We start from the raw sequence: 20,052 nt of genomic DNA, 5'->3' as shown, positions 1-20,052 counted from the left end.
CCTGCAACTTTCTTAAAAAAAACCCACATTCAATGTTTTTTACCTGCTCCACCTCTCCTTGGGTGATGGGTTGAGTCTGAAACCGGGTGTTGGCCCTGCGCTGGCGGGTGTCTCCTCGGGCCCCCTCTGCGGTCTTGCCCGTAGGCTTAGCAAGGCGGTTGAAGAGGGCCATCTTCTCAGACAGGGTGAGGGTGGACAGGTCCGGCTGGTCGGAGAAAGGCCCTTGGCCGTCTCCCTCCGCCCCAGCACCGGGAGCTTGAGCTGGTTTCTGGTGCTCCTGGGTCTCCTTCTCCTGATCCTTGACTGCTGAGCCTGGCTGGGAGGAGGCCTGGATGCTGGGTAGTGACAGGGGGATCTCAGTGGGTGAGGGACGGGTCTAAATCTTCAAATAACCATTTGATTTCTGCTTCTGGATCGCAAAAATGTTGAAGTTTGAAGTATCTACAATTTAAATTATGTGGTTTCTACATTGTAATAGAGGATCAGGAAATATGAGGTGCTAATTTTATGTCAAGAATAAAACACCACATCCAGTTACCTTTGATTTATAACGTTTATATATCCTATGACATGGATGACCGACAAGAAAAAATGTGAGTATTTTATCAAAAGATTGTTACATTTCAGTTTTAAATGAAATAATTGTAGCTAAGGCTGTCAAAGTTAACACCATAATAATGCAAATTTGTCTTAACGCCACTAATTTTATACAAGTTGTGATTTTTAGGTTTCTAGGGGGCTCAGTTTTAAAGCTAGAGTGAAGATGCTGGCACCAATAAATAACGCTCCAAACTTAAACTAAACTTTGGCGAGGAAAAACTGGCATGGCCATTTTCAAAGGGGTCCCTTGACCTCTGACCTCAAGATATGTGAATGAAAATGGGTTCTATGGGTACCCACGAGTCTCCCCTTTACAGACATACCCACTTTATGATAATCACATGCAGTTTGGGGCAAGTCATAGTCAAGTCAGCACACTGACACACTGAGAGCTGTTGTTGCCTGTTGGGCTGCAGGTTGCCATGTTATGATTTGAGCATATTTTTTATACTAAATGCAGTACCTGTGAGGGTTACTGGATAATATGTGTCATTGTTTTGTGTCGTTAATTGATTTCCAGTAATAAATATATACATACATTTGCATAAAACAAGCATATTTGCCCACTGTCTTGTTAATAAGAGTATTAAATACTTGACAAATCTCCCTTTAAGGTACATTTTGAATAGATAAAAATGTGCGATTAATTGGGATTAATCGTGATTAACTATTTTTATCAACTGACAGCCCTAATTGTAGCCTGTCTCTAGGTACCAAAAACAAATGTATTCATCAGCTAAATATCAGAGAACTGAACATGCATGCAAATACCAGCTAGCAGGTAAGTAACTGTGACAACTGTGGCAGATTACAGGCACAGCAACATAGACATAAGCAGATCAGCACACATATGCCAGATAATCATATAATGCACTCGGATGTTTGCAGGGGTTATGGAGATCTCGCAGCACTGTGCTAAGTCAAACCAGGGTTGGTAAACAAACTGCGGGACACGTGACCCCAGACATGCAGAGGGCTTTATCCGGCTCAACCTCTGACCTTTCCATGAGATACCTAACCTTTTCTTCACTGACATTTGTGACCTGCATGTGAGAGACACTGCAAGAGGGAATGCTTGGAAACTGGGCATGGAAAGCACTGAATGAGTTATAGTGTAAACGCCGACTTCCTTTCCCCTATAAGGTGCACTCAGCTAAGAAGCAGCACATGAGGGGGGGCAGAAATAACAAGGTAAGATGAGCCGGGTGAACAGATCAGCATGCAGCCAGGAGAGGGAGATGGAGAGTAAAGAGATGTCTCGGTGGCACATTCACAATAAAGAGAGGATTAAAGACAACCTATTATGCTTTTGTGCTTCTTCCCGTTCCTTTAGAGTGTTATATTGTTTTTTTGTGCAGGTAAAAGTTCTGCAAAGTTACAAAGCCCAAAGTCCAGGCAAAAAAGAGTTACTCTCCCCCACAGAAACACTGCTCCTGAACTGCCTGAAACACCTTGGTTGAAGTCCTGCCTTTTCTTCCGTAATGTGGTGATGTCACCAAGTAACACATTTGCAGAACGGCAAGTTTGGCACGCTCTCAAACAAAGCTAGTTAGAGTGGAACTGGAGCGGAGTCCAGAGTTTGGTTCTGTTGACCAATCACAACAGAGTGGGCCAGCTGACCAATCAGAACAGACTTTTCGGGTGGGGGTTGCAGGAGCTCAAACAGAGCGTTTCAGACAGAGGGTGAAAAGAGGTGCTGCAGCACAGTCGGTATGAGAAAAATAAAGCTTTTTTTTAACATTAAAGTATGTAAACATGTTCTAGTAGAAACCCAAAATACAAATATGCACCTGAAAATACACATAATAGGTCCTCTTTAAGTTCATGTGAGTTTCCTTCGTGATAGAGTCATAATGTATAGATGTCAAGCAAGCTTAGTTTATAGCTTAATTAGAAAGTAATCTCTACAGTAATAGCAATGAATCGGCTTGTTAAAATAATTTGATTCATGAAAGTAATAATCACAAAGATTTTCATTTAAATAAATGTCTGTTAAGTCACTACCTATCGCCGAATGTGGTAACACAATGGCGATTGAGCCTAAGGCACACTGATGAAAACCCTTGCATTTGCAGTTTTACGAACTGGGTAAGGGGAAAGGGAAAGGCGACAACATGGATGTATAATAAGACCTGGATATGGTGCTTCCGATTTTTCCAATGGCCACTCGCGGTATTGCAATGAAAAATCCCCCCTGCAGCCCCAAAATCATTGTCCCCGTAGACCACTATTGTAAAAGAAACGTCTGTAAAACTGTTGACGGGACACCTCGAATTGCAAACAAGGTTGATTATGACTATTTCTATTTTGAATTTTTGATCCATGGTGGTTTTATATTTGTAAAACTTTCCTTGAGTCAAGAAAAGAGATTGAAACATCTGCTACGTCATCACAATTTAAAGTCAATGGGGCAAGCGGGAGAAACACTACTGCATATATTCAGTGGGCCACATACCCCGGAAGTAAACCTGGAAGCCAGAAAACTTTTTTGGTGTATGCGCCAGGCAAGAAATTCTCATTGGACTGAAATTGGGGTCCGGTATCCAGTTCTTATATATATATTATTATTATTATTATATACATCCATGGACGACATTGTTTGGATCTCTGGGAAGTGAGATAAAAAACACACCTAAAATTACCGCTTATCGCCATAGGTGCTGCCAAATAGAACAAAACAGAGATCTTAGAGATCGTAACTTTCAGCTCAGAATCTAACAAATCTCTTTCTGTATCTATCTCTTCTATTGCACCTCATCCATGGTCATTTCTAAACCCATAGAGGTCAATCTACTGTAAGGCTTTCATTGAACTGAGATTTTGAAAATCATTAAAACTTAGATGGTTTTCATGCAATAGAGACATCCTGTGGGTTGAAGTACAACCACATATATCCTACAGGGGTACAACAAGCACAGATACGTGTTATTTAAGTAAGTAAGGAACACATCCACACACGTACAGATACAAAGCACATATGAGTTAACATCCCAACTGTACCTGATGCTGGTCACTCTGGTGCTGACTACAGTGGGGCTGGGGGCACGAGTTACATTAGTGTGGATGCTCAGAGGTTGTGACGATGTGGCAGGATCACTTAAAAGTGGAGAAAAAGGAGGTATAGATGGGGAAAAAACTGTGAAATACAGATAATACAAGGTAAAGAACAATATAGTGTCACTGAAAAGGAGGGGAGAGGAGAAGTTAACAAGTAAAGACTTGAAAGAAGTTGACGGAGGTGTCTGAAGAGACAGACGGAAAGGAGACAAGAACAGGTAAAAGAATGAAATGAAGAGGAAAGAAAGGAACAAGACAGAGCAATAGTATATTCTCTGCACCTTGTATGATGCGAAATACAGCTATACAAGCAAAATTCAAGATCTACCTTGAAGCATTGACCACCTCCTTGTTGGTGACGGGTTGAGTGTGTGACCGATCCTGAACTCTTCTCAGACGCCTGTCTACGGCAGCGTTACGCGAGCGCGGTTTGGGAATACTACCGTCTGATGTCCTTTCCAGCTCCTGGAAGAACATGCCAGGAAAACATCAGTGCTTTGGTTTAGTAAAGATGAGACCATAACAGTGATATTTTAAGTGAGAAATAATATCTATTTGAATGTCTATGAATACCCAGTTAACTAAATCTAAATCTGAACAAAGCTCCAGATTTAGTTTTTTTAGATTATAATCTTAAAATATTACACATTCAAAAATATACAGTGTTAATAATCTGTCTTTATGATTTATGAAATGTACATAAAGTAGGAAGAGTACCCTGAAGAGAGACCTCTTTGCAGCCACACTCATCTTGGCTCTGTCGTCCAGTTTTCCTTCATCTAATAAAAAAAGAGATTATGTTACATGGCATTTCTGGAAAATGTCAATAAAATGTCATTAAATTATTAAAAATGATATGTGCTTATATGCAGTAGACTAAACGTACATTCTGGATCCTGTAGCTGTGATGGGCTTAGACGAGACCTGCAGAAAACATTAAAATACATCAATACACATTTTTTTTTTAATTTGAAGAACCCTGATCTGATTATCATGCTCTGAATGCCAACCTAGAACCATGCTCTGACAATTCAATGTAGTAAATAAATGATTCATGTAAATAAAATGATTCTGAAGAGCTCCTGCAGATCGCTACAGAGAGCCCCCCTCCTGTACCTATCTGACTCCAGCCGCTCTGCAGAGGTGACGGGCTGGGTCCTAAACCTCTCCGACATGCGACTGTCTCCTGGAGCGATGTAGCGCCGAGGCCTCCGAGCAACCCTGTCCCGATCACTGACGCTAGCCGGATCTACCTCCATTGCTGACAGATCTACTTTAGTAGTCTCACTTTTAGAGCGGTGTATAGATTTAGAAAGAAATGGACAAGGACAACAAAGAGGAAAAGTAGGAGTGAGAATACCATTAACAACGGTTGGTTTTAGTAGACTAACAGTTTCTGCACTCAAGTTAGAAGAACAAGGTCTCACACGTTGATATTGATGCACACGCTGAGCACAACCTAACTGCAACCCAACTGTGAAGAGCCATTACCCAGTGTTAACATGCAGCAGCAGACACAACTTCAAATGGGTAACTTGCAAGAACTGATAAGAAATAAGTTAAGCTAAAAACAAAATTGCAGACACTACAATGAACATGATAATGGTAGATATGATAGCAATACACCTTGACACATTTCATGCCACAGAATGACATCCTATCAGCATTATTTTCTTGGATTATTTATTTGAAACAGTTTACTAATGCGGAGTTAGATTAGTTATTTAGCGATGCAACACAGAGACCATGCCAGTGGACCTACAACTCAGGTTTCCGGTTGGCATTCTCCAGATACGAGTGTCGCAGTTGCGCTACTGACACCCTGGTGTCCAGGGAGCCCATCTCCCCGTTAGCTATCCCAGATGGAGGCACGGCCCTTGATGTCTCTCTGCTGGCCGCTGCCCTCTCCATGCGATACATGGTAGAATGCTGGCTTATACCTATATCCGACATGGAGCGGATTCGTATCTTGGGTTTGGGCCCTCCGCTCATCTCCATGCTTCTGTTTTTGGCCTGTGGCACAGAGGAGCCCTTCTGGAGATAGATGGCTGAGTCAAACCTCTGGTCTCCTGATGGATCCGGCTGCTGCTCCTGCCTCTGAGGCTCAAAGTCTTCGCCTAGTTGGGGCTCTTGTTGTTTTCTCTGGGAGTCTTGCTGCTGAGATGGAGGCTCCTGTCTTTGGAGCTCACGCTCCTGCTGTCTCTGAGACTGCTGTTGTCTTTGAGGCTCTTGTGATTGTCTCAAGAGGTCGTACTGATGCTGCATTTGAGGATCGTGCTGTTGAATTTGAGCACCATGTTGTGTCTTTCTGGGTTCAAACTGTTGTTGCGTTGGGGGCTCTTGGTGCTGAATTTGGGGCTCTTGATGGTACACAGGTTCGGAGGATTGATGCTGCCTGGGCTGCTGGCGTACAGAGGTGTGGGAAGGCTGCATAGATCTAAACGCTCTCTCCTCTTGGCTGTCATGTTGCTCTCTCCCTCTTTCTCTGATCCTCTCCACATTTCTCTCCCTCCCCCTCTCCCTCGGTCTCTCCCGATCCCAGTCTTCCTCGCCTCGACTCATCCTCCTCTGTTCTGGGCTGTAGGTCTGCCAGTCCATGTCTTCTTGCCGGCCCCTTTGAGGATCATCCACACTCTTTTCCCTTCGGCGGATCTCTGAGGGCAACACAGCTTTCCTGCTCTTCAGCAGGCCCTCTGTATGGGCCTCTTCCTTCAGGGCCTGCCTGGCCTCCAATTTTGCCACCTTGTGGGCAGCATGGATTTGGTCAGCACTCACTCTCCTTCGTGGTAGTACCTCAGGAGGTCCGGGAAGTTTGGCAGTGCCCACTGGGGCAGAGATGGCCAAATAGGGTTGAGAGTCAACAGCAGGGCCAGGGAGTGGGTAGGATGTTTGGCCGTGGGCCGGATGTTGGCCTTGGCTGGGCTGAGGCTGGGAAACAGTCCTTTGCTGGCTGGGTTCTGAGCGTTGTGGCGTAAACTGAGCAGTGTTCCCCTGAGTACGGTGTCTGTTACCCTGGTGCCTGTCTGGACTCCAGTCGGGGGGCCTCTGGACAGTTTCATCCCTGGACAAGCGTTCCCTTACTCGGATTCTTGAGGAAAGGAATGGATAAGGGACACTGAGATTCCAGTTCAATTAAAGACCTACGGCACTCTCCGAACTCATAACTCAAATGACTAAACAGCACATACCAAGCTTTTTTTTTCTGTGGGACATAAAGGATGGTAAAATAACAAGCCTAATTTTTGGTATCCAAATAAATATTTTAAGTAGAGTGGTGTTTCTGAACAACATTTGGCTACTTGCCTAGTCCGCAGGTCAGGAAGACAAACTTAACACCTGCAACTGAAATCTAAAAGCATTTGACTGCTTTTAACTTTGCACACACTTAATCTAATTCCCACTAAAAATTGGGAAACACATTGCGCAAAAGTTTATGACACAAGACTATCATGGGACCAACTTGAGCTCCCAAATCCTACACTAGAATTGCAACAAGGTCAAGTCGCAGCGTGCCCTGGGTTTAAATTTGAGTCTTAGTTCAAACAACTCTCTCTCGGATGTCTCCGTGCCAAAAAAGTAAGCCAAACTATTTTCATCGACAACCTTCTGACCCCTGGTAGCCAAAGGTTGCTCTAATCTCATTGTGGACCACTAAGCTAGACATAATTGATGGGCCTCTGCTTTATCTGACATGGCATGAAGGACTTACACAGTGCTTGTGCTACATGCTTACACACTAATGCTAGCCAGCATAAGCAGCCGATGAGGCCACAAAGGCAGTCTGTGCCCATGGCATACATGGGACATATATCCTAGCTAGAAAATGATCAGACTGTCCTATTTTTTTCTTCACAAAGTAATTGTTTATGGGTACCAATGAAATCAATCAAGCTTTACTAAAACTCTGTATAATAGTTTGTCTGATCACGCTAGCCATGCCTGCATGAACTTCACCTGTCCATACAGCTCAAAGGATGGCCATGGGCCTTCATTCGTTCATCAGCAAGCCAGCTATGTCACGTATCTGGGCCACCATCCAGTCCAGAAATACATGCACTGTATACCCAATGACTTTAATGGCAAACACTCCAAGAAAAATAAAAAATAAAGTATTTCTGGTAATCTGTTTCTCTCTAGAATCCTTTCAGCACAAAACTATCAGCTGATTTAAAAAAAACAAAAAAACATGCAAGCTCTCAAGGCAAAAATGCATGTCTTATCTTATGCGACAACATTGTCCAAGTTACTGACAGGGTACAAGACTCAGATGTAATTTCATAGGGGTTAACAGGCCAGAATCTGAGGAGGGGGGGATGACAAGTGCTGAGTCAGTGGATCTACGACTGACTGGGTCAGAGCATCGAGCTGACTAATGTTGTCACCCCATCAAGTCCGGTTCACTAACTCCACTCAACTGCCCATGAAACCCAGGCCACACACAGCCACAACTAAGTTAACAATGATGATGGTGTTGTGCTGACGAACAAATGGTCAGTTTTACACAGTTCTGGGTATGTTATAGGACGGGATCTGACTTATGTGACGGGAGAATTGCAAGTGAAGTTCCCTTGTTTCCCGTTAGGTCTTTTAAGGACAAAGTATTGAGTTATAGCAGAGACTGTTCTTTTACCAAGTTTTGAAAGAACATCAAGGGAGTTGGTAAGGCCTAGTATTTAGGGAAACAAGAATCTAACAGTCAGTTGGGATGTAGAGGGGATGGATTCACCACTCTGACACTACTGGATTATTGAAATGCTCTTACGGAGGATACTCTTCTGCCTTGGTTTGCTATTATTATCATTTTTTTTAATTTTTTTTTTACATTTTTAGAATAAAAAAAGTGACTTTGGAAAATGTTGCTCCAGAAAAACAGATAAAAATGAGTAACGTATTTAGTAAATCTTCTGATGAAGAAATGTTAAGTTAGGGATGAAAATTTATGAGTTGAAAAAATGAAACCCACTAAGATCCACATATTTGAAACACTTGTTAAATGGGAGACCATGACACCAGTTAATAAGGGAAGTATTACTGAATGAAATATTGCACAGAAGGTAAATTCACTGGAACGAGTTAGCTGTATGTCCACCCAGAACGTGTTTTTAAAGTACTGGCTTTGCTTTTTTAAGGTGTTTCCATCAGTATTATGACAGGGTATCTGCAGATTCAGAATATTTAACACTTTTTAAGACCAATAACAATGTTTTGAAGACATTTATAACCTCTTTCATAATGTTTAAAGACCCATGAATACCTTGTGAAAGAGATTAGAGTGAGAGATTCCCTGATCAAGTGAATGCAGCCAGCTTAAACACACGTACCCGGTGGACTACAGGGGCTTTTGTAAGGTCTTTTCAGACAGTACCTTGAAGGGCAGCTGAAGACTGTCTGAGTGTCACTCTCTGAGTCTGTGTTGAGAGACCAGTCGCTCTTTGACAGGGCGGCCAGGCTACAAGATGATGTGGTGACAGTGTTAAACCCTGAAGGGAAACGTCTGATCATTCTTTCAAATATCAGAGCAAAGTGAGCTGATCAACTGAGTCGTAATCAGGATTATTTCCAGATGTTGAGCAGTCTGATTATTATTAAGAGGATCAGTTTAAAATGCGCTACGTTGTGCAGGACTTTGTACATGCTGATCAAAAGTTTGCATTACAGTGTGACTATTTTCAATTGTTACATAATTAGTTTTTGCTAAAGTCACTTCTTTACCTTCATAAATAAGAATTAATTCTTAAAGCTAGAGTGAAATCTAAGGAATCGATCTGTACCAACCAAGTCATGTGAGCCTGTAGGCAAGAATGCTACATAACGCTCCAAATCGACACAAAATTTTGGTGAGGAAAAACTGGCATTAGAATTTTCTGAGGGGTCCCTTGACCTTTGACCTCTGAAAAAAGGAAATAAATCGCAATATATCTAATTGCAATACTCAGCATGTCACAACATTTTTAAAATCGCGTTAAGATCGTATTGTGACTTAAGTATCGTGATAATATTGTATCGGGGCCTCTGGGGATTCCCACCCCTAGAATTTATATTATATTTAGGGCTGTCAAAGTTAACGCGATAATAATGCGTTAACGCATATTAAAAAACTAGAAAAACCTAAGGAATCCATTGGTACCAACCATGTCACACTAGTTTGTCGTGAAGGAGGTTAAATAACGCTCCAAACTTATGTTAAATTTTGGCGAGGAAAAACGGTCATGGCCATTTTTAAAGGGGTCCCCTGACCTCTGACCTCAAGATATGTGAATGAAAATGGGTTCTCTGGGTACCCACGAGTCTCCCCTTTACAGACATGCTCACTTTATGATAATCACATGCAGTTTTGGGCAAGTCATAGTCAAGTCAGCACACTGACACACTGACAGCTGTTGTTGCCTGTTGGGCTGCAGTTTGCCATGTTATGATTTGAGCATATTATTTATGCTAAATGCAGTACCTGTGAGGGTTTCTGGACCATATCTGTCATTGATTTGTGTTGTTAATTGATTTCCAATAATAAATATATACATAAATTTGCATAAAGCAGCATATTTGTCCACTCCCATGTTGATAAGAGTATTAAAAAAAAAATCTCCCTTTAAAGTACATAACGGGCAGATAAAAAATGTGCGATTCATTTCCGTTTAATCGTGATTAACTACTTTAATTATTTTAATTGATTGACAGCCCTAATTATATTATATTATAGTATATTATTTGTGGGTTTTAGTTCATAGCACAGCATGTCACTTGTCTCTGCTTCAATGCCGTCAAGTCAAATTGTAATTGACTTCGCTTGATGAATATCACAATTCTCATCCCTTTTGCGGTAGCATATTGAAGTTTATAATAGAAAGTGACATCAGTTCTTCGCTAATGAACCAAGCTGCTGTTAAATCAGGGTTACCTCTCGGGGCAAGCAGGGAAATCATATCCCCCTCCAAAAACCAACCCTGAGATCTACCCTGCAACCTTTCCCTGATGAGCTCCCCAGAGCTCCTTTCCATGTGAAATTGGAGCTGGGCAAGCGTGACCAAGCCGGACCCACAGTCTAGAAAGATCTTAAACACTGGCACAGTGGTAAAAGCAGCAGGATACAGTAGTTAGCTAAGCAGCAAGTAGACAGCTCAAACTGCACCAACTCATGAACATCTCAAATTATCTTTCTCTCTTATTTTTCCTTACTTGAATTACTGCACAAACCAAATTCTGGTAGAGTTTTGATAATTTTTTCACAAACTTTGTAATGATCAGAAATGTCCAATGAAATATGTATAGCACACTCCTATAGGAGGTTATTAGCAGCCAGTGGATCGGTGTAAATACTGTCAGGAAAACGAGTTAATGTAGTTGAAGCTCTCTCTACATGTAGTCTAAAAATACACTGTAGATGCAACATCAGATTTCTAATGGTAAGATCACTCCATGGGCAGCATATAGAACCACCCAGAGAGGAAGTTAATGGCTTGTAATAATAATCTAGGCCATTTTAGTATTCAAAAAGAGCTACTCAGATGACTGAAGTATCTGCATAGAGTAAAAACTAGAGTCAAAAGAGGAGAATCGATTATAATGTGGTGACATGTGCCTAGGAATACGCCAAAAAAGTGTATTCCTAATTCTTGTGTCACGTTAGACTTTAAAGTGAGGGTCTATTATTTTGTTTTCTTTTTAGGTTTTTATATAATTCTGTAGCTTCCTAGTTGTGTTCCTTATGTATTCAAATCCAAACATTAACATTTTGGTCAAAGTAGGTATGTTTTAGCGTCAAAATGCTATTTTGCTAAGCCCTACTAAAAACGTTTTCCCGTGTGACCTGACAGGTTTCTGCATGATGGCGCTGCGACATATACAATATATATACATCCTTATAGTCAGTGTATTAACGTTAATACAGTCACTTAGATGGCGGTCGGCAAGCTCCCAGTTTGAAGTAGCAGATAGGAGTACCGGCACGGAAGCTAAGCAACGTACTGCTGTGTGGACGCTACATTCATATCCGAAAGTCCCACAATAACACAAACAAACTAAATGCATCGGTAGACCAGCGACTCCCTCGTACTGCGAGGTAAAATTCATGTTTTTGTGAATGGAGTCTGGTGGCTTTGAAGTCATTTTACCTTGCAAAACAAGGGAGTATACATACAAAACCACTTTCAAGTATTAACAAACTCAGCCAGTGCTAGCGTTCAAATTATTCATAACCTTATTGATTAGCTTACTTTTGTAACCTACGTCTTTGCTTTTTGCTAACGGCTGAGCGGGCGTTTCCATTTGAAAAAAAATCGGAAAATAACGCAGATTGATCTGCCCTTTAAAGCTGTAATAGATTCCTTTACAGGACATAAAGTAATGCCTAAAATCAGGTATGCAAATTACATTTTTGGGATTATTCTACGACTATCACATCTTGAGTAAGAGTTGTCTACTGTATCAGACCCATGCCTTGGAGTTTGTTCAGTGGTCAGCCTTACTTCCTGTATTTTCTGATACATTCTATTTTCTTTTTATGAACTCACCCCTGTCTGTTGAGGATGCTCTGGGCCTGCTGCTCTATGAATAAATCCCCAGGTGAGATGCCGTAGCGAGTTGAGGGCAGGGAGGCCCGGCGGGCGGTGCGAGGCGAGCTGGGCACCGCCGCGATGCTGTAATCCCTGGTGGAGGCGGGGCTTGGCTCCTGGTGAGCGGCGTCCTGGTGGTGCTGATGCTGCTGCTGCTGCTGCTGCTGTTGGAGCTGGGGCGGATGCTGCTCCTGGGTTCTGGTTCTAGAAGTGTTTGAGCGCTCTTGAGCCCCGCCACGCCGGTAGTTCTCCATGTTCATCGCTCGTTCCCGCTCTGAAAATCTTCTCGGCCTTTCTTGCGTTGGGGGCGGGGCTTGGTTTGAGTGGCCGGGGCTGGAGGTGGAAACAGGGGCAGGATCTGGGTGAGTCCGCATGTAAACCCTGCCCACTCCAGCGCGGTATGGCACCTTGGGCTCCCGTCCTTGCTCCTCAACTTCCTGTCTGTCTCTTTCTCGCCTGGCGGCCGTTTGTCGGTCAGAGACGTCTGTTTCACGCCGGGAACGGTGGCGTGGTGTGAAATCGATGTCCGCCTCCTGGTCCAGGAGGATGCCGTAACGCTCCGACAGCTGGCGGCGGCGCTCGGCTTTGTAGCGGGCGATGCGTTCCGCCTTGGAACTGAGGCTGTTGGGGTCTGCGGGGCCGGATGTGGGTGTAGAGGAGGTGGATAACGTTACCGGGTCAACATACACCAACATTGGCTCTTGACGGCCGCTGCCAACACCACCTTTGACCTGCGGTGATCTGTCGAGAGATGACAGCTGCTTCTGGGGTGCCTCCAGCTCCTCTCGACTGTAGCGCCTCACTGTGGTAAATAGTGGAAATACTCCATTACCTATCAACAACATTCCTTCACAACCAAGAATTATGCCACAGTCATGTCATGTGGGAGTTACTGTATTTACCAGTTACTGTTATTACTGTTGTTACTGTTCAACCTCCAAGTCACAATTACCATTGGACATCATGCGTCAGCCGCCACCAGTCATGCGGGGAATTACATCACCGTTTTACATGGAGGCTCCATACAAAAAGTCAAGGTAGACGAAGAGAAAAAAGTTATCTCTAAATATATAATGCCACACTATCAGCTCTTTGTCCCAGATACAAGACAGGGAGACAGGGAGGAAAAGAAATCATTCAACTGTTACTTTAACTTGCTTTGCCAATTCAGCCATGTAACTTATCTATTCATAAACTGAAATCACACACTTTAGGATCCTCTTTACCCCGGGAATATACGCAAACTTTAATGGTTTGTAAGAGTGGCATTTAACAATGTAACTGGACGCGCAACAGAAGTAATCCTGGCCAGTCATAAACCACAGAACAGCACATCGCCCATTGTAAATAAATAGAACATAATCCAACGATGTAATCTATTAAATCAGATTTAAGGATATTCTCTTACTAATGATTTAAGTTTAATTTATTAGTGTGAAAAAGCAGCCGACTAGGCTGCTGCAGAAGTAAAGAAGATATCGGCCAATTAATCAGCTATCTGCTTTTTCCTGCTCCAAACTATCGTTATTATATCTGCCTTTATCAATTTATCTGTTGAACTCCAGTTCCGAGATTGAGTACGACATTGACCACGCAAAGTATTTTTAACTCACACACACAAACTCTGCAATCTTACAGAGGTCTTGAGTTGCCTAATGACGTAAATGCTTGCTACCTTCCATCCCACATGACACAAATGTGACATTATTCTAAAAGAACACATCACAGATATTCATCTCAGTTAGTGAATTCACGTCTTCCAAAATGCAACAACATGCAACAGCGTTTTGTTTTCACTGACACATTTCTCACAACCTACAGTACAGCTGCCCAGTAAAACTACAGATATCAACTGTTGGTAACTGAGCAGCTCCACTGGAGGAAGAGCATGTCGAGATAACAGTGAAAGTAAATTGGCAGACAAAGAAAAAAACATAATAAATCATACGGTTTACAAATACTGAAAGACAAACATGAGTTCAAACATTTTACAGAGGGTTAATCCAAGTCCACTTAAGGCAGCATCATATGTTCTGGCAGTGCAGCGTGCCATGCTTACCCATCACACAAGGCTCACAGGGATCTGAGGCGCGGGTGTACCGCGGAGGATCCTCCTCCAGCATCCTGTTGGCTACCAAACCACCGGGTACCAGTGCAGGTGGAGCATCACTCTCCATCCCCTCCAGGCGCCGGGCTATCCTATCCTTCCTGACAAGAGAGAAAAAGCAGAGGGTAAAAGGTCAGCGGCTGTTAGGCTGAGTTCGTTTTTATGAAAATATGTAGACGTGTTGATGTGAAAATCCAGTCTAGTGGAGCCATGAAGATACCTGTTCATTCCCAAATCCTTTGTGACAGCTCCCTCAAAGTATTTCTTCAACTCTGAAACTAAATATCAGAACAGAAAATATATGTTTAGTGTCATAAAGATGCCAAAAGCAACACTGATTTATTCAGAGTTATTGTGTGTGGTTAGAACCAATACACACCCTTGGGAAGGACAGCCAGAAGTCTGGCATCTGTATCTGAAACACTCTTGACCAAGGTGGTCTTGTCGCCCAAGGAGAAGTCACTCTGAAAACTGAATGAGAATTCATATTCATATTCTGAATTCCTAATGAAAGCAAAAGAAATATTCAATTAAAATAGTTGAATGTGAGAATGTGTTCCTTCTCAAAAATAATTACAGGAGGATGAGCAGCTGCTTTATTTGAATTCACTCAGTGATGAAAGAGGTGCAAATGCTGAAAGTAGCAAAACTATATTGCCCTACATCTTGTTCAGATTAAACGCCAGCAATAAATTGTGCCTAGTTTCCTATTTTGGCCGTCCACACAAATCAAAAGCCTTGTCTTAAAGAGGTGATGGCAGGTAAAGGTGAAACTCAGCTGGTGTCACTTCCCAGCAGGATCCAGCTTAAGAACTAGGTCACCAAGTCCTGACTCTCTTCCAAGTGGAAACAGACAATCAAGGTCTTCTCTTAATGCCTTTACATGTCACAACCTACAGGTCACACAAGTCAGGATAAATTAACGCACCTTTTCTTTCCTTTCCTAAACCTTCACAAACTATTTAATGTATTGTTTAAACAGAGCCGTTTGTAATTCTCATTTTTAGACTAGAGTCGGCTGAATTGGAGAGGCTTGTTGTCTTCAGTTTGTATCAGTTTTTATCGATAAATATCCAGATGAGATCAGTTAAAATTAGGGCTGTCAAAGTTAACGCGATAACGCCGCCAATTTCTTAGCGCATTAATGCAACTTGTGTTATTTAGGTTGTAGCGGGCTCAGTTTTAAAGCTAGAAGATACTGGTATCATATGAAACTATAAAACCTAAGGAATCCATTGGTACCAACCATGTCATACTAGCTTGTTGTGAAGGAGGTTAAATAACGCTCCAAACTGTCATGGCCATTTTCAGAGGGGTCCCCTTGACCTCTGACCTCAAGATATGTGAATGTAAATGGGTTCTATGGGTACCCACGAGTCTCCCCTTTACAGACATGCCCACTTTATGATAATCACATGCAGTTTGGGGACAAGTCACAATCAAGTCAGCACACTGACACACTGACAGCTGTTGTTGCTTGTTGGGCTGCAGTTTACCATGTTATGATTTGAGCATATCTTTTATGCTAAATGCAGTACCTGTGAGGGTTTCTGGACAATACTTGGCATTGTTTTGTGTTGTTAATTGATTTCCAATAATAAATATATACATACATTTGCATAAAGCAAGCATGTTTGCCCATTCCCATGTTGATAAGAGTGTTGAATACTTGACAAATCTCCCTTTAAGGGACATTTTGAACAGATAAAAAAAAATTGTGATTAATTTGTGATTATAGCGATTAAGTATGGACAATCATGCGACTAAATATTTTAATCGATTGACAGTCCTAGTTAAAACTACTTGTCACCCGCAGGCTAGCTCTCCTAAAATGGAAAAAACTCACAACCTCCCATTTACATTTTGTCATAAAGCGCTTCAAACTAGAGAAACTCAGGTTTATACGTGACTCTGCAGTCAAATTTGAAAAATGTGGTATCCCTTCTTGGACTACGCTGAAACTAAGCTTTAAATCTCTCTCTTTACTTTATTTTTAGATACGTCACATCAATGAATTTTCATGTTGAATCTGTAAGCAACTTGATCTGAAAACTGAAAACCAAAAGATTTTTTTAATACATTAAAACAACTGCTTGACACTCAGAGTTTATGTTCAAATGTATCCAGACATTCTTGTGGATCTTTGTGCCAGGTTACTGAAGAAGCAGAGGAAACACTGTAAACTAATGCAAAAGGGGGCTTGGGTGCAAAGTTCTCCTGAAGGAGGTATTATGGCTCTAATGCCATGTGAACAAAAAAGTGTCTTAGGATAAGTTGTTCCAGGCATCTCCAGCTTTTAATGCTTACTCCGCATGATAAGCTTAAGCGCTCTACTGTAGTAAAACCTATATCCTTACTTATCCCTATACTCGACGACAAAGCAAAAATGAGACTAATGTAAATGCTCCTAGGAAATAGGACGTGTCATTTCTGTAGCTCCACTACTATTTTACCCGTGTCTGTGTGGTGATTGCAAACAAAACAACTCACCTTAAGGTCTCTGTTGGCAACGAGACGGAGCTGCAAAGCTTGGTGCGAGCTTTTGATCCAAACTCTAAAAAAAAAAAAAAAGACTCAATCAAACTTGAATGACGAAGAAATATATACTCCACATTTCAATTCAACATTCAGTATCTCTGTCCTGATATTGGGAGTATTTGGAACATGTTATCCTGGTCAAAATTAACTGTACGTTTCTGGCATTTGGAAGTACAGTAGATCTACATCAACGGTTAGCAAGGTAATGAAAATGAGCACACCCAACAACATGGTGCAGGAAGAAGAGAAAATATGGTTTATGTCAGTTAAAGTGTGGTCTTCGTTTGACGAACGATGTTAGCAGACAGTGAGCAATGGAGTTCACATAATATTACCAGCCTTGGTTCATTTTTATGAAAAAAAATGTTTGGATTCTTTCGATCACAACTCTCACAACTTTATTTTCGTCTCTCTTGTTCACCATGTCAGTAAATCTGAATGAATTATACTTTGGTGCTCATGGTTTCCGTAAAATGAACTGAACGATTGAATTGTGGAGAATGTAACCGATCCAATGATGTGTAACATCGTCCATATTGACAAAAGTTACCCGGTGTTTAATTGAGACCTGCATTTATCTGTCAAAACGTGAAGCCACAACCGGCAAGTGCGAGAGACTCGGCATGTAATTGGGGCTCGGCTTTTAATTTAAGTTTTACGGGGTGTTTTTGTAAAAAAAAAATCATTAATCATATTTTGATATAAAATGAAAATACACTGCTGATAAAAGAGACAAAAAATGGTTTACATGCAACTGAAAAGTAATTTATTTTATTTTCCCAGATTAAACACCGACAATGTGCCGTCCAGTTTTGACGGCACATTGTCAAAAAAAGGTTACTCAGAAAGTTCACATCCAGTTCCCAGCTGATAGTTGACCCTCTCGCTCTCATGTCACAGCAACAGCAGCCTGTTGTAAAGTTGTATCCCAGTATAGCAGACAGATCATGTTACTGCTCTAGACGCCTCCAGAACACCTCCTGCCTATTTTGGCCTCCAAAGACTGCGGCAATACAGCAGGACAGAAAGTATGGAAGTGAAAGGTGTGAGTCCTAATGCTCACTTAGACATCAAGCTCAAAAGCTTTTCGATGTTTTGTGCTGTGACCCTGTGAAATTCAAGGACTCAAAAACAACGATGTAAGGGACGACACAAGTCAGAATTAGACACAAGCAAGGCCAGATATCTTAAAACATTATTTTGTCTCAAATCCACAATGATTCGAGATTTCGAAGCCTTTGGGAACCTTGTGTACATGTACTGTATATCTGTCTGTTCATCTGTCTGTAAAGCCCCTTGCACAGACGCCAGTCCGGCTTTCCTTGGAAACGCCTGCAGGTTGTCAACAAAACAAGCAGCACAAGGCTCAAGGTTGACAGTGCCAGAGAGCAGCTTATGCTGCTGACGGTCCAAAAGTGAGCGTGGTGAGGAGAGGGATTTTCTATAAATATTCAGAGGTGCAAAATAGACTTCCTGAGTGGACTGGGCCTTCGCTTGCACACAATCTGTTTGGAAAGTCCTCCTCCACCTAAGCAGGCAAGGATGGAGTGGAGGTAGAACATCAGAGAGCAGCAGGAAAAAGCATCAGCGACAGCACACAACTGTTGAATCCACAGCACTAAATGTGTAGTAAAAATGATCTTTTACTACTCAACCACACACCCATTCATTCAAAGCAGCCTGGTGCTAACATTTATACCCATAGTAATAGATTTAAACCTTCTGCATCTATAAAATATCCCAGAATCCTTAAATGCATCAGATAGGGATGAATAACTCTTACATACGTCACGAATCCTCGTTTCATCTGATCCAACGAAGCAAACAGAAGCAAAAACAGGAAACTTCACAGCCCGTCTTGCAAAGCCGAATCCCCCTGCCTACTGTATCGCTGACAGCCACCAAACTCTGCCATTTATCCCAGTAAGGAGCTAAATTGCATTAGCACAGTCCCCCAAGCAGTCTATAGAGTTAAGGGTATTCAAGGTGGGTTAAGCAAGTCAACCTATAGCCAGACCAAGCCTTCCCCTTTCAAAGGCCTTACCTTGGCCACATGGCTGCTCATGGTTCACATGGTAACTAGAGATCCATGGGTTTCGAAACATGTTTAGGGAGAGGAACAGGAGGATGCTGCTAGACTCCCCTCTGGTCACAGCGGTGGTGATGGCGGTTGACAGCAGGAGTGGCAGCGATGGAGGCGAGGGCTGCTACCGGCAAGCAGCGAGGCAGGGATGGAGGCAGTGACCCACACACACACATACAAACACACGGACAAGCAGAACATCCACAGCAGATTGACCGCTCCGGCTACACGGCGAGCTACAGGCTACAAAGACTGGCTGTCATAGAAGGTGTATGTGTCGGTGTGCATGTCAGCGTGTGTGTGTGTGTGTGTGTGAGCTGAGAGAGAGAGAGAGAGACAGCGCAGCAGGGTGCTAAAGCAGCTCAGAGCCCTAATCAGATTACAGGCAGAAATTAGCCTTGATGATAAAAACTCTGGAACAGGATTGGAGGAGGCTGCCAGCCGGGCCGCAGGGGATGGTAGGGGGCCCGGGGCTACTGGAAGTCAGATGGTCTCCTTAATACACGCACATATCACGATGGCCAGGTGTCATAAAGCCAGGACTTGCATTTATATTAGGGCTGTCAATCGATTAAAATATTGAATCGGGATTAATCGCACATTATTTATCCGTTCAAAATGTAACTTCAGTGTGCTGACTTGACTATGACTTGACCCAAACTGCATGTGATTATCATAAAGTGGGCATGTCTGTAAAGGGGAGACTCGTGGGTACCCATAGAACCCATTTTTATCCATATATCTTGAGGTCAAGGGACCCCTTTGAAAATGGCCATGCCAGATTTTCCTCACCAAAATTGAGCGTTATTTATCCTCCTTCGTGACAAGCTAGTATGACATGGTTGGTACTAATGGATTCCTGAGGTTTTCTATTTTCATATGATGCTATGATTCTTCACTCTACATTTAAAACTTAGGTATGGTATGGTTGAATGTATTTACTGACAGCCTTGTCTTGGTGCCAGTTCAACCAGCATAAAGGCTTTATTAAAGCTGTCACATGCAATGCAGAAGAGGTGGCTCGTCGGTGGAGCTGAGGCGGCCTGGGTGACGCAGCAGAGGAGACAGCTAGCAGCTAGCGACTCGGTACGACACCCACCTGTCACTCAAAGCGG

At 42.5% G+C, this 20,052-nt stretch overlaps 1 protein-coding gene across 16 annotated transcripts in view; it reads right to left on the bottom strand.

The window, feature by feature from the left end:
- Positions 1-20,052, bottom strand: part of svilb (supervillin b) — a 70,617-nt gene that overhangs the window by 40,773 nt on the left and 9,792 nt on the right. For 2 of the 16 annotated variants that reach the window (XM_074652159.1, XM_074652167.1), the window contains exons 1-13: positions 18,899-19,269; positions 16,807-16,870; positions 14,696-14,787; positions 14,537-14,594; positions 14,269-14,417; positions 12,168-13,011; positions 5,420-6,745; positions 4,774-4,944; positions 4,544-4,581; positions 4,375-4,436; positions 3,986-4,122; positions 3,601-3,696; positions 44-335 (exon numbers count right to left, since the gene is read on the bottom strand). In XM_074652159.1, the coding sequence (XP_074508260.1) occupies positions 44-335; positions 3,601-3,696; positions 3,986-4,122; positions 4,375-4,436; positions 4,544-4,581; positions 4,774-4,944; positions 5,420-6,745; positions 12,168-13,011; positions 14,269-14,417; positions 14,537-14,594; positions 14,696-14,787; positions 16,807-16,870; positions 18,899-18,959 (3,390 nt within the window). In that variant the 5' untranslated portion in view covers positions 18,960-19,269. Of the gene's footprint in view, positions 1-43; positions 336-3,600; positions 3,697-3,985; positions 4,123-4,374; positions 4,437-4,543; positions 4,582-4,773; positions 4,945-5,419; positions 6,746-12,167; positions 13,012-14,268; positions 14,418-14,536; positions 14,595-14,695; positions 14,788-16,806; positions 16,871-18,637; positions 18,808-18,898; positions 19,287-20,052 lie in introns of those variants that run through there. The other 14 variants (XM_074652164.1, XM_074652162.1, XM_074652174.1 and 11 more) reach the window with 12 other exon arrangements.

The sequence above is a fragment of the Sebastes fasciatus genome, chromosome 11 (assembly GCF_043250625.1).
Source record: "Sebastes fasciatus isolate fSebFas1 chromosome 11, fSebFas1.pri, whole genome shotgun sequence".
NCBI classification, from domain to species: domain Eukaryota; kingdom Metazoa; phylum Chordata; class Actinopteri; order Perciformes; family Sebastidae; genus Sebastes; species Sebastes fasciatus.
This window is presented reverse-complemented; position numbering and strand designations above follow the sequence as displayed.